Source organism: Aptenodytes patagonicus, chromosome 1, assembly GCF_965638725.1.
Source record: "Aptenodytes patagonicus chromosome 1, bAptPat1.pri.cur, whole genome shotgun sequence".
Taxonomy (NCBI): Eukaryota; Metazoa; Chordata; class Aves; order Sphenisciformes; family Spheniscidae; genus Aptenodytes; species Aptenodytes patagonicus.
Window position 1 is genome coordinate 47,286,433 of NC_134949.1, and position 14,713 is coordinate 47,301,145.

At 34.2% G+C, this 14,713-nt stretch overlaps 1 protein-coding gene across 1 annotated transcript in view; it reads left to right on the forward strand.

Moving 5' to 3' along the window:
* The window catches only part of LRRIQ1 (leucine rich repeats and IQ motif containing 1), a 114,777-nt gene that overhangs the window by 64,906 nt on the left and 35,158 nt on the right, over positions 1-14,713 (forward strand). Inside the window, exon 23 of the mRNA XM_076333896.1 lies at positions 4,777-4,878. Coding sequence (XP_076190011.1) covers positions 4,777-4,878 — 102 coding nt within the window. The remainder of the gene's footprint in view (positions 1-4,776; positions 4,879-14,713) is intronic.

The window sequence follows — 14,713 nt, forward strand, 5'->3', positions numbered from 1 at the left end:
ATAATAGGGAGTGATTCAGGCAATGCTTATATTGCAGTAGACCAGTCCCACCAACTAATGGCCTTAAGGCCTGTTATGCCCTAATCCACTACAGTTATGTATGCTTGTTTATGTAGTTAAATAAAGTTGTGGCCTGTATTTTAACGATACCAAATGTAGGCTGTGTCTGCTTCAACTATTTTTACTCTACAGTAAGATAATACAAAAAGCGTGGGCAAGAAACCAGAAATTTTGCAGCCAAGTAAAACTGGCATAATGTCAGAAATATTCCTGTTTATAATGGGTGCATAAAATTCTATAGAAATTCTAATTAAAAATCTAAATACAGCAGACATTAATGCACCTCACTCTGCTTAAAAATTAAACATCAATGACTCATAACAATCCTAGCATCCTAAAGATGTCTTGGCACAGCAGTACAGAATTTCTTGCTTAACTTTGAATTTCCTTGATTCTGTGGATTTTGTATTAGCCTCTGAAAGTTAACTTCTTTTTCTTTTAAGAGGGCTGGAAGCCTTGTCTTGCTTTCAGCTTGTCTGTCCTACACTGCTGTATTACTTCTTATTTAACCATTTCCTCTCCAAAGGAAAGCTCTCTTGTCAGTGACCGACAGCATGAGATGGTGATTCTTGCTGCCACATAGGTAGAAAAAAAAAGCAGCTGGAGTGGGCCTTGACTCCTAGAACCAGAGCACAATGATAAAGACATTTCAGAGAGGTCAGCATATATTTTTTAGTTCTGGTTTAGAATTTAAGACAGCAATGCAATACTAATTAAAAAAAAAAAAACAAAAACCAACCCACCCCCATCATAACCCACAACCCCGAAACAGATGATCTGACTATACAACATGGATTTGTTGAATTAACAACAGTCAGAATAAAAATCTGGGGGATATTATTATTCCTTATTACACATTACATAAATGACCACTGATCTATATTTTCTTAGTAGCAGAAAGAAAGCTACTTTTGTTGTTGTTGTGTATTTCATATAACAGTATCATCTGGGAACTCCAACCATGGATGAGCTGGAGTTCTAATTGCTATTCAATTATGGAACAAAATGTGGTCTTTCTTCCAAATGAATTTGCAAATTGAATTATCTTATAGATAAGCATCTGTCACTCTGGGCTACTTTGATTTATCAACCTTAAGTTGGCACAGATATGTTTATGTTTTTCTAATTACAGATATTGCACAACAAAAATGAATGACAAATATTTGATTTTTTCAGTTTCACTTCTTATCAAGAAGTTGTTTAGCAAATGCGGTGCCAGATCAGGCAGTAACTATTCCTTCCACATTGTTTCTATAACATTTCTTGTGTTTGTGCAACTTATCTTCTATATTTGGAGTCAGCCAAGCAATGTGCATTAAATTACCTCTCTGGTTCCTAGATTGCCAGCACAGAACATCATCTAATAAGCCACATTTAAATGAGTATACCAGAATCCAGGAAGATATTTGTATGATTTTGAACTATTGGACTCTTTCACAGTTCTCTGTGTGAAATCTAAAACATTTGATTGCTTGTCATCAAAGCATACATGCAGTTCATTTCCCTAGCTCACTCAGAGACTGAAAAGCACTAGTATTATAAAGTAATCCATGTAATATTGCCTACATTTGGGACTACATAGAGAAAAGGACTCATTTTTAATAACAAAAGAGCTGTAGGCAATGGTTGAGGTGATCCAGGTAGGTACAAATTCAAGTAGTCTGGCATTGTGTTAAATCCCTGTAGATTATTTAAGTTATTTTGCAAAGACTCAAAGATAAATCTTCTAATAGAAATCTCTTAGAAGAAGAATTTCCATCATTTCCCTCTCTTCACAGTTCATGGACCTTCTTTACTGCTTATATCCTTGTGCACAAATAAATGTTTGAAAAATCTAGGTCGGCACTAATAACTTCATGTGACTTCACCCACAAGTCCTTGGTATGCTTTAACTTTGGACTGGTTGGAGTTTTCATAGAATTGGGTGGGAGGCTGGATTAAGGAAAGATGACATCTTTAAAACATTTTCGAACAATTTGAATAGACCCACATAGGAAAAAAGTCTGTTATTTCAGGAATTATTTTAAGTTAATCAAAAATGGTTTGGAAATCCTCAATCACATTTGTCTTAAGAGGTTTTAATCAATTTGTCACTTTGTCTTTGGTCTTCTATTGAAGAAAGACGCTGTTTTTGTAACTAGCATAAAGCTAGAGGAAGTTAGAAGTCTTTTTATCAACCCTGTATTGTATCAACACTGAATGCTGGATATTGGAAAAATTGTAATTACAAAAAAATTTATTCTGTACATTTTTAGCTGTGTGTAGTACTCGTATGGCTATGTATCTTACAAGTATAGAAAACACAATAGTAATTCATACTTTGCTTAAAATATTTTTTATAACTTTTGTTACTTAAAATTTCAGAGAGAACTTTTAAAATATAATGTATTATTATTTCAAGATATTTTCATGACAAATCTCACTGTGATCTACTGCCCCAAACATTTGCTACCCTGAAGAACACTAGGTTGCTACAAACTTATTTTTGAGTTGGGAGGCATGCCAAAATAGGCCTACTTTATCCATCTATGCAAAGTGAAAATATCTACAAACCTGGTAATCCAGTTTGTGAATAAAGTGATCCCATTATCAGAATCATTCTAATAACCTACCTTTAAAACTAATGGAGATAATCATTATTTATTGTGCTTCTTGGGTCATTTCATTGAATTTATACTTTAAGTAGTAAAAGTGGGTTAAAATGACTTTAAATCTGACATCCTCTGGGTTAATCTGGAAGCTATAATCATCACACAACAAGATGACAGAGGTTCTTCTAGACAATTGGAGATAACAAAGTGTAAGTGTAAGGTATCACTGATTCTGCCTTGGAAAGAAGGCATGACCTAAATTACTTCCATCCGTATTTTCCACAATTCCTTCGTTAGTCAAGTTTGCTGCTTTGTGAGAGGTTAGCACCATTAAGTACATTATGTCAACCAAATGCTGCTGCAGTGTGGGCTGCCCAAGAATACCATAACGTTTTGACGTGTTTTGTCAATGCGTTCTCTCTTAAAGTATCCACACCCCCTTAGAGATCTTCTCCAGGCTTATAAGGCAAAGATACAGTATGTCTGCATCATCTTGCTTGTGTCAAGAGGGCATTTTCTGAGAAAAAGTGGAGCTCTTAGGATCCTTTTATGTTCCATTAGTTTGTAACTGAAGATTCTACTGCAAATATAGAGGTCTAGTCAAAACCAACTTTATAAATTGCTGTTAAACTTCATAAGAAATTGCCCACTAACTTAACAGGGCATTCTGATCCATTATTTCCATAAATAAGGAAACAAAAAAACCCAAGCTACTTACTTTGCTGCAGGATTATAGATGCTCTTATAAACTCTCTCAGTAAACACCAACAAGGTCATGTAACAAGCTCAAAATGAAGTATCAGACATAACTAGTCATGTAAATTTATTCTGTCTGAATGCTCTTTGAGTCTTTGCATCTCCTCTGTTTTCCTGCTCTATCTGTTCTGGCAGTGTCTCACGTATTCATTTTTGCTACACTTGCATTCTTTGTGAAAATTTAGATCCTTTCCTTGCCATATCTACTTTCTTGCTAAGTTCTGTTGCTGTTTTCCCTCTTTTATTTTTATTAATTTCTACTCTTTTCTGACAGTATGTAGTCACCTTTGTAGAGAAACCTCTTCTGCCTCATTGGTTCTCAGATATTCCTGAGAGTGTGTTTGTCTGCTTACGCTATTGTCTTCTTATTTTAATCATGTGAAATGTATTTCTTTGATTTTTCCCTTGGCTTTCTGTTAGTCATGTTATCATGCTCAGAGTCATACCTACAAAACCCTATATACTTTTGCTCATCATTGTATAGTTGCTTTTGTTTCTACGTTCTTCTCAGTCCTTTTTTTTCTTTTTTAAATGACTGGTTTATTCTTCACTGTGCATAGAATTTTCACATTCTTTCTAACCATTTCCGTTAAACTCCTACTTTCGTCCTATATCAAGCAAACACTTCTTCTTTCACGTAAGAAATAATGCATGAAGATCACCTTTCCTGACTTGTGCTAATGCTTTGCATTAGTTTAGCTTTTGTTAATTAAACTCCCCCCCCCCCCAGCCTAGGAACATGTATTATCTAGATTTATAGACAGTTCTGTGCTCATCTTTGCTTCTTTGCAAAGTTTTCAAAATAACAGTTATGAAACTAATCAAGATTTCATTACTGTGGCATATAGATGAGTCTGTAGTCTTTTGGAGTATATTTTATTTCAATAAGGATGGGACATGGAAGAAGGTTAGCTTATTATCTGCAAGTTTAGCCTCAAAAAATAAACTGCCTCCTGTTAACATTTTTTAGGTGTAAATGACTTGATTTAGACTGCTGAATAATTCTGAACCAAAGCTTTTAGAAGCAGTGCTTGGCATGTACTCTGTTAATATTTCTGCTTTAATTTCAAGCTTTAAAACCAGATTTTTTTAATATTTGCTGGAAGTATATGCTTTAGAATTTATTTTTAATTTGGAGATGAGCTAGCTAAAAGATCAACAGTGTTAAAATCCTGCAAAATAGTGACTTTGGTTCTCAGTTGCACATGTATTTATGTTGCTTTATTTTAGAAAGTGTAATCCTTTGTGAATATAAAACCTACTTTTAAAGGTATTTTCATTTATTAAGTGGCTAAAAGGTGAAAAACTGCTTGAAGGAATGAGTGAGCCAGGTCTGACCTTTGATTTTTAACTTGTTCTTGTCGTCTAGACCCAGCTGTGCGCCTGGCGTTGTTCAAAAACAATGAAAATAAACATCTCCATGTGAAACCACCAAGGAAGACACAGCCTATAAATGCTGGTTACTTTGAAGGTATGAACAAGTATTTCACTTTATCTCTATGCATGTAAGCATATATATCTTCTAATGTCTTTTAAGCAAGCCTACTTGAAATGTAAAATAATATCCACAAATAAAAGAAGTCAGGAGTTTAAGGTTCTTATCTGTTCCTGGGTATCTCAAGTTACAGCAGTGAAACATTTTAATTTCAATTCATTGGGGGGGCAGGGGGGGCTCCTAGCGATTAATTCATAATGAACTGGTGCCTAATTTATTTATTTATTATTATTATTAAATCTTCATCATAAAAATAATCATCATAAAAAACATCAAAGCATGTCACAGAGCTATAAAATACAAAGCCCTAGAATAAAATTTTATAAATGAAATATCACTTCAAATTCTTCACTCGTCGTCACCTTTTTCAAGCTAGCCATTAATTCCTGACTATCGTTAACATGTTTTTAGGAAGTTACTTTCATAAATACTCCCTAAAACCCCACCATTCGACAGAAGACAAGAAAAGAATCTTCAGCATGTAAATATAAAATTGGCTTTCCAAAAGCATTTAAATACTGATGTAGCTCTTTTACTGTTGAAATTTGTTAAACCTCTCCTTGGTTTCAGTAAAATTAGAATAAGGCCAAGTCTATTACAATACCCTTGTTGTAAGAAGCTGAGCATCTCCAGAGGTATTGTTTTTAGACTGTTTTGATTCCTTTTGCAACTCAATAGCGTGCTCAGAAAGTTGTCACCTCTATCCCTTTATCTTTTTCAAAGATAAAAATAATAATATTATATTAACATTCACTGAATGAGGATAGACATTAGAACCTTTCTGAGGCAGATGTGCAATCAATCTGAGTATAGCTGAACTGCAATTCAGTCAATTAACCTAGCTATATGAAGGACCAAATTTGCCTCACATTCATGAGTCCATGCTCAAATTTGGTTGGAAACAATTCTTGGTGAATTCTGAAGAGGAAAAATGTTTGCGCTATTATCCAAACATCCAAGCATGAATTTACCTAGAATATAGAGAGTCTGTATATACTGTGCCTGACTTAGCATTCCCAGTGTCTCATATCTGTTCCTGTGGCATATGCTTATACGCCAGAATGCATCGTATGCTGAAGAAATAGGGCATGCAGACTGCCTGCAAAACACTGGATACCCAAAGCCTACAAGCAGTAGTGTGAATGTTCAAAGCCATGTCGAAGAGATAAGCTTGATCCCAGGCTCAGTATCCTAAAGTCAGTATAGGCTTAGCCTAGCTTTCCTGCCCCCGGTTTATCTGTTTCTGCCTGGAGACATTTCCCTTCATTTTGGAAAGCCAATATATGCATTCTAAATATTACTGAAATTACTTTTTGAATACATGGAGAGAAGGCACCATAGCAGATTAGCTGTCAAAAGGTAAGCACTGTAGTGACACTCTTGTTTATCTTTCATTTCAAGGACTGTTGCACTCCCTTGGCTAGCTAATAAACAGATTTTTTTCAGCAATCTTTTATTGGGTGCTTACATGCAATCTGCTGAGCCTTCAAGAAGACAAGCAATACTCTTCTGCTTGACCAGAATATAAAATTGTCCTTCTACCTGAGGCATTGCTACTTCAGATGGTATGGCCAGAAAACACTAGGTTGTGAATTAGAACCCAGAGTGCAGCACAGAGCATTTATTTATGTGTATGTGAGATACCATCAGACAGAACTAAGAGTTTCTAAATTTAGAATTTGGTAACCCTTTGCATGTTATCTACTACAAAGCAAAGCACCTGCGTGATAATTTCACAGAGTTGTGTTATCAGTCATTTCTTCCCTCACTCACAGAAAAGCTTGTTTCCCATTTCCCCTCTCTCACCTTTTGACCATTTCTTCCTCTTTTGCCTGGGATAGATTTCTTTGGGTCTGTTCTGCGATGGGAGTTCTTTCTGTAACAAGGTGGAATGTTTTCACTCTGTATCCATAAATCTTGTGGACACCGAATTTTAAGTCAAGAGAGAACACAGACCAGTCCATTGCATGGTGGAAATAAACTTCATTCAAGCACTTTTACCTTCACAGACTGGTAGTCAGTGCTCTGGTAGAAAATTTGAACTCCAACCCATCTCCTTCATAAACCACTAAATTAAAAAAAAAAAAAAAAGCACATTCTAAATATTCCTGCTTTATTTCTTTAAATTGGGAAATGGGGGGAGAAACCATAGCATCAACAGCAAGTACACATGTGTTATCTGTTAAATAACAGAATCAGTGCTTTTGAAAGGGGATGCCCTTGGAAGTGAAACAATTAGAACAGTTTTAGATTTTCAAACTGGAACACATCATGGTAGTGAATATTTAAGAGGTAATCTAGTTAAAATGTATGATGAATGCCTTTCATCTTCATTGTGTCTTTAGTTTGTGTTTAAAAATACAAATAAGAAAAAGGAATAAAAAAATTAGAGGTATAAAAATAAAGAGTGAAAAGGAATGAGCTTAATATCTGATACTTGTGTGTTTCTGAGATAAAGGTTATATTCTGCCATAATTTGCCTTCTCATCTAAGCTACTGCATCATACAGACAGTGTTGTATCATGCAGCATCTGTAAAGCAATATCTAAACATAGTGAGGACACAGTGTTGATGCAGTATTCAACTATTGCCCTGTTACAAAAGTTGTGAGGAGCTGATACGCAAAATGCTGATATCCAATTTTGAAAACTTGTGCATAACTTTAATCCCATGGGACAATTCACATATCTCTAATTTGACATACACATTATAGGAAAATAAACTTTCAAAACTTGAGTGACATCATGAATTTTTATTAAATTTTAGAAGAGTCATCATGCTTTACTCACTGATGTTATAAAAATCCCCACAGGGGACCATTATTTCACATTTGTATCACAATAGCACACAGGAGTTAGTCAGAGACAAACCCCTTTGTATTACATGCTTCATCAACAACATGAGGAAACGTTCTGACAGACAAGAACTTACCATTTAAAAATACAAGCAACATGTGAAGGCACAAACCATGGGAATGTAATTAAATGTGTGTTAGTGTATATGTGTGTGTCTGTGTATGTGTCAATACATATACATGCAATACGTATGTGTATACGCACACATATATGCATATACTGTGAGTATAAGTAGGTATATAAATTCAATAAGCATGGCACTTATGCTTTTTTATTTGTATATTTTGAAAGAAAAGTAAATTATGAACAATTACTCTCTGGTGTAATTTGTAGTATCAACATGCATTTTGTAATCCTAATGCTTTCCATCTAGATGATGTTTCAGTTTCTTTAAAATTAATTTAATGCATGTGGTCATTTTATAACACAGATTCCTTAAAACTGTTATTTAAATAAATAATATTTTTTATTCATAATTATATATTGTGACATTAACTTCAGTAGGTTATAGAGTAAGCCACAGAATATGCAAGTGCAAATATGTGTTTACTGCTTCTCTTACAAAAATATAGCCTGATCACAAACCTGAAGACAGATGAAAGCCTGACTTGATGTGCTTTCACTTCTGAAAGCACGTTTCCTGGGATTATGTATATTACACTGCTTTTTTTGGTGTGATAGGGTTATGCTTCCAGCACTGTTGTTGAGTTTGTTAGTGCTTGTTACTTGATAAACAAAGTATGCCTGCTTACTGTTTTACTGAACGTTCTTGGAGGTTTTTGTGTGTTTTGTAGATGGTGACATTTCAAAGATCTCAAAATTTTGGAAACATTATAAGGAACACAGATAATTTTCATTATTTCCTATTTTGCAGCAAAGCATATTTTTAGAAAGCTTTATGACTGCTTCTCCTCTTGTTGCCTGGAGGCTATTTCAGTCATTGATTTAACATAAAATAGTCTTGCCTATTTTGGATAAAGTAGATCAGGAATTGAAGGAAGAATCTATCCTTGACTCCTTCTCTTTTCTTGGTAAGTTCCAATTAGTCCTGGCTGAATGTGCATCTCTGCCCACTGTGGGTCTGCAATTATAGGGTCTGTAATTTCATTTACACAGAGGAAGGATAACTACTTTTCCAACCAATGGTGTGAGTGCTTTGTCCCGGTACAGCAGCTCAAAACTCAAGAAGGAGCCCCCAGGCATAGCACATTGTTTTGCTACAAGCTTTGGGAACAGTATATATCTTTTGGGGTCCTTTTTAATCCATCTACCTCAATTTTGGTGGGTTATCCAAATAATTTCTGTTCAGTGGAATGGGAAGCTGGATTCCAATCTGTAGAGCAAGTTGGAAGAATGCAGTAGATCAGCTAAGAGTCCAATCAAACTGTCCAAGAATTATTTGGATATGATTCACTTTGTTTCTCAGAGTTTCATAGACTATGTTCTAATTAATTATGTAGATTAGGTGATTTATTGGCACATATAGTACATTTCGTTTTAGTCATATCCATATCCATCAGTGGCACATCTATACCATATACTTCAAAGAAGTGGAAATAATACAACTTGACTTCACCCAGGAATGTGCACAATGACCAATGCCAGGACGTTTAACTATATTAAAAATGCATTGGACTATGTTGTCAAGATATGTTTACTGTAGTTTGGGAACCTGTAGTTCTAATTGGCAGTACTGTATTTCCTGTCATTTTATGCTCATTGGTGACTAAAGAAAACATAATGGGTATAACGTTAAGACAGATTTCACCAATACAAATTTGATAATGAACAGATTATGCTTTCTCAGGTGGCTTTTAATTGTGGAAATATTTATTCATTTCTCTTTAAATTGTCAGTAGAAATAACATTTATTTTTCATATTGGAACAAGAATAAGAGGTAAAATGATCTTGTGATTATGTCATATGATTGGAAGATAAATATCAAGGATCCGTTTAAAGTCTGTTTTCCAGCTTTCTGATGGTTCACAATTATGAAACTCCTTGTAGTCCCAAGTGAAAAATGTTGCAAAACATTCTTATAGATTATTATTACTAGTGCTAATTAAAATTGTGAACTCGAGACTTTGGAAAGTGGTAATTTAAGGTGACCTTTGAGTTAATTATGTGAGCTCATTAAAATATTGTTACATAATGATCAACATAGTTTCTTAGATTTTCTATAGTACAAAATATGAACACATTGAAGAAAAAGTATATGTGGTAATTAAAACAGAATTTATATTGATTCAAATCGCTGATGCTTTTAAATATCTGCATTAGAGTTAAGAGAAGGTAGAGTGGAATGCTGATATTCACCTTCTTCTGTGCTTTAAATATTTTGTTGTTTGTTATTTAAGAGCATTTAAAAAGACATTGAACTATAGCTCAGATTTTGTGTTAGCTGTTTTTGTCTTTTAGAAATTAGCTATTTTCAATGGAAAAATATAAATGGCATCAACTCCCAGGAAGCGCATTTTTTTGTAAACATCCATTTCTAAATTAAGTCATCTTTTATTGAGCTGTGATCTGAAAAAGATTAATAACCACATTCTAAATATGGCCTTGCTGCAATTCTACTAGCTCAACTGCCATGTTTACAGTAAAATACAATTATTACATATCTCCCAGGCTTTAAATTTGTATGCCACATTAGGGAAGCAGTTTCTAAACCATACAGCACTGACAAAAATGACAGAATAATGCACTTCCAGAGAATGTAAGATCTGTCCTGAAATGGGATGAAAATACATTACAGAAACCTGTAGTGTGGAAGGGGATCTCTCTTTTAAAATCAGAATTCTATGGCTTTGTTTCTTATTATTTAGTTTGAGCTCACACAACAGAACTCTCGCATTGAAATATTTTCTCATTTTAAGGAATTAATGGCTCTCCACCAACCCTTTAACATGTAAAATGAGTAGGTTACTTGTGTCCAGTACATCCAAAAAGAGCCAGGATAAAATAAACATAAGGAGTTGGATATCTTGGAAAAAATCTGTCATGGGTTTGGGTTAATCATCTCCAGAAGAAATTCAACTTGATGCCTGAAATGTAAGACTTCTTGGAGAAAGCAGTAAAGCCTGAGGCAGTGTTGATCTGAAGGAGTGCTCTCCATGGGTCAGAGCTGCTCTGCTGGCAGAGTGCAAACCCAGTTCACAACAGCGGTACGCTGAAAAGTTGTAAAAGACTGCAGGGGCCTTACAGTGCACGCACTCAAGCTTCAGTTACATAGTTCTAGTGGCCCAGTTTCTTATTATAAAAGAAAACTAAAAAATAAAATCTGTGCCTAATTTTCTAGTCTCCTGTCCATCAATGATACTGTAGGATTTTTTCAGTATTCATGGAATGAAGCAATCCTGAAATTATGGTGTATGTTTAAAAATAAATATGTAAAACATCATTTATGTGCATTTATGCAGTGCTCTTCAGTGTCTGAATATTTATAAATGATCTAGACATATGACATTTTTAGTAATAATCTTGCTTTTCACATTCAATTGAAAAAAAAAAAAAAAAATTCTATTTGCGTGAAGTTCCTGAACAGGAGGTATTTGCCATAGGTACATACCGATTTTATATTATGAATTCTCACTATGGTTCGAGTCTTTACAGTTCCTGTATTCACCTGTTAAAGGTTTCTGAGTACATATTTCACCTGTCTGTGTATTATCTCTTTGTTCATGTCTCCACTGTTTTGCAGACTGTTGTAATTAGCGGTGGTATCAGGACTTCATTAGTGCATCAGACTTAAATGTGGTCTCTGAGCTAGAGAGAGAGTGTGTGTTTGTTCCAACAAACTTCCAAAACTTGGATTTTATACAATGTGTAGGCTATCACCTGTGCTTTCATAGCATAGTAGTTTACCAATCTTTAACCTAAAAGGAACTGCACATAGGGGAAAGAAAAAAAAAAGTCTTACTGCTTTTTGCTAATAACTACCCAATGATGACTTCAGTGGGAATGAGATTTCACCCGAAATGTCATCAGAGGTTGAAAACTAGTTTTTCTCATTGTTGAATAAGGTAACACGATAGTTCAAATAGTTTTATTTGCATCTTCTGAGATTCTACCTCTCTTTTTGCTCCTTTCCTTGACATTTTATGTCCAAAAGCTAGGTAGTGTAGATATCTGCATCTCAGCCAATGTATACGTAAACAAGTTGACTCCATGTTCACAGATTTTAATACTGCATAAGGCAGTCATTTTGGATGAATAGACCCCTGAGTACTGAAGCATTTCAAATCCTTTTTCGTTTGACCATTCAGTGACCTGATAACTATTTCCTGTCCCTAAGTAAGGTTGTGACCCAGGTCTTAGAGTGCAAAAGACAGATAATTTTAGCAACAAGTTAAATCCAAATGGATTTGGTTGGAGGGGGTAAGGGAGAATAGGTTTGGCCAAATTCCTCTAAAATAAAGTGTTACAGCACTTGGATTTAGTACGTCTAGTTAAAAGTAATTGTTGAATTTGTTGCCATCTGTTTGGATGCCTGGGGACTGTAGTCAATATTGGGGTGGTTTGTTTATTTGTTTTGCTTTTACTGAACAACACCCAATACTCTTTTTACACTTCAAAAAAACAATTGCTAATGAAGAGGTGCATTTTCAGGTGTATTCCAAGTGTTTTCCAAAGGGAGTATTTCAAGCATTAAAGTCATATTGGTATGCAAATGGTATTTTAACATAGGCCACAGAAAACGTATGTTCTGTGTCCATAAAAGTATCATGAATCTTGCATTGCACAAATGTTCATCTCGCAAAAGAATTTCCATTTGGTATGGAGCTATGAACAAGGAATATAATATATTCTTAGAAATATTTTATAGATAGAAATCTTGTTTCAGTTGGACAACAGGATACATTTTAAATCACAGTTAAAGAAATGTTTCCTGTAGCTATACATTTTAATAGCAATGCCTCTGCATATTTTAAGTACTTTTAGAGGTGAATTAAAGGAAGGCCTTCACCCCAGAGCTTTTCATTGATTTTAAAATGTAATTGATTAAAGTTTCTTATAAAAGAATTATTTTTTTCCTATTCTGTAATGGGAACTATGGTGTTATGGAGAATTAATACTATTAATGAGGTCAGAGATCTACAACATTCCAAAAAGGCCATTTTCATGTGTTTAATATTGAACACACATTTAAGTCTTTTTCTTTTTTATAGGTAATAATGTTGTGGTTCAGATATATAATATATTTTGGTAATGTGCAACATTTTTCAAGCAAAACATTAAAACAAGGCTCTAAAATTGAAATCTAGGTATTGAAAATTTTATACTATTCAATACTAACTCTTATACCAAAGTCTTATGCCTCTTACAAGTTTCATGTAATCTGTAAAATAGTACGTATGGTAGACTTAGATGATTTTACAAGGAATTGCAAGTAACTCAAGTATTTTAATAAAAATGGACAATCATGCAGTGATATCTGTGTAACTTCTATGCTGTGTTATTTCTATAATGTACATCTTCCAACTTCATAACTTTACAGTTCAATTCTTACCATGTGCAATACAGAAACATTTTAGCAGTTGTTTGAAATTCATAGGTTTGTGCTGTTTTGATGTATGCACTGCAGATATTTTATCTGGCTTATGTGTATAAAAAAGGTTGAAATACTGAATTTTCCAGGTTTTTTTAATATATTTTTTTTTCTCATATTCTTAAGAAAGGCTGCATACAGAGATAATATTTTTGAATAAAATTTTATTTACATGACAGTCTAGAATAGTTCTTCCTTCGCAGGTTTATTGTCAGGTTAACTAATCCAACATGTTTATAATTTCATAAATTGCTACATTTGTAGAATGTTGTAGATAACCCAGTCCAGGTAATGAGAGAAAGAAATCCAAGTAGCCAGACAAAAGAAGAGCTTTATTTCACTTTCACAATCATCATTAAACAAGCAGATTATTAACTACTTTAATTTTTTTAAATGGTTTCTAAATGCAGCTTGAGTATCAGGGTTACTAAGAAATTGACTGTGGAAAGTCATTTCCCTAAAGCTCTTGCATGCTTATTGTTTTCTAATATGAAGCAAGCTTAGTAATATTCAGTTTATGAAGAGACCAGGGATATCTTTTGTCAAAGATAGAATTTAACTTTTAAAAAGGGGGAATTTAAACACTACTGTGTATTTCGAAGTTAAATTTACTGAGAATTTGCTTTTGTAGCTGATGTATATTTTGTAATTGAGAAATTAGTAATGAATGTAAAAAGAAAGGAAGCTATGTGCTACTAAGGCAGAAAGTTCTGATTTAACCTACCAATGACCTGGCTTTGTTTGTTCAGATGACAGTTCTAAAAGTGTGCAGAGAATATTCCCTTTTAATACAGTTATTTGCCGCAAGCCGTGACCTCACTGCCTGTCAGGGAGCAGGTCTGAATTGGCCCTTTCTCTGATATCGTGACATTGCTTCTGTTGCCTCGATTGTGACCTCTGATTGCATGATACCCCTGAGAGTTCAATTTAATAAGCGTGACTCCTGACTCTTAGCCAGGTCTGCCTTCTTAGGTTTTGTCAGACTCTACTTGTAGTCTGGTCTACATATGCTAAAACACTGCATAGGCTGTCATCATACCATGTGAGTTGTGTGCACTGTATTCAAAATTCTCTTTCAAACATCTCTCATTTATTGCAAATGGAAATATTTATAAAAGCTAACTTGGAATAAATTTTAAAAGTTGTTTCATCCACAGTTGTGGCTGCTCGGGATTTTTGGTTTTTATACCTTTGTACAAATAGTTACTATTATATCACTATATTACTAAGCATGAGAGTTATCTGTGCGTCATACTAATTCCTTACTTTGAGATTTGTTTTATTTCCCCTGTGAGAGTATTATATATTTCTATGACTTCCCATCAACAATATGTTTGTTCATTATAGAAATAGTAGGGGCAAATCCCCTTTTTTCATTGCATAATTAATACAGTTGCACAAGGAGAC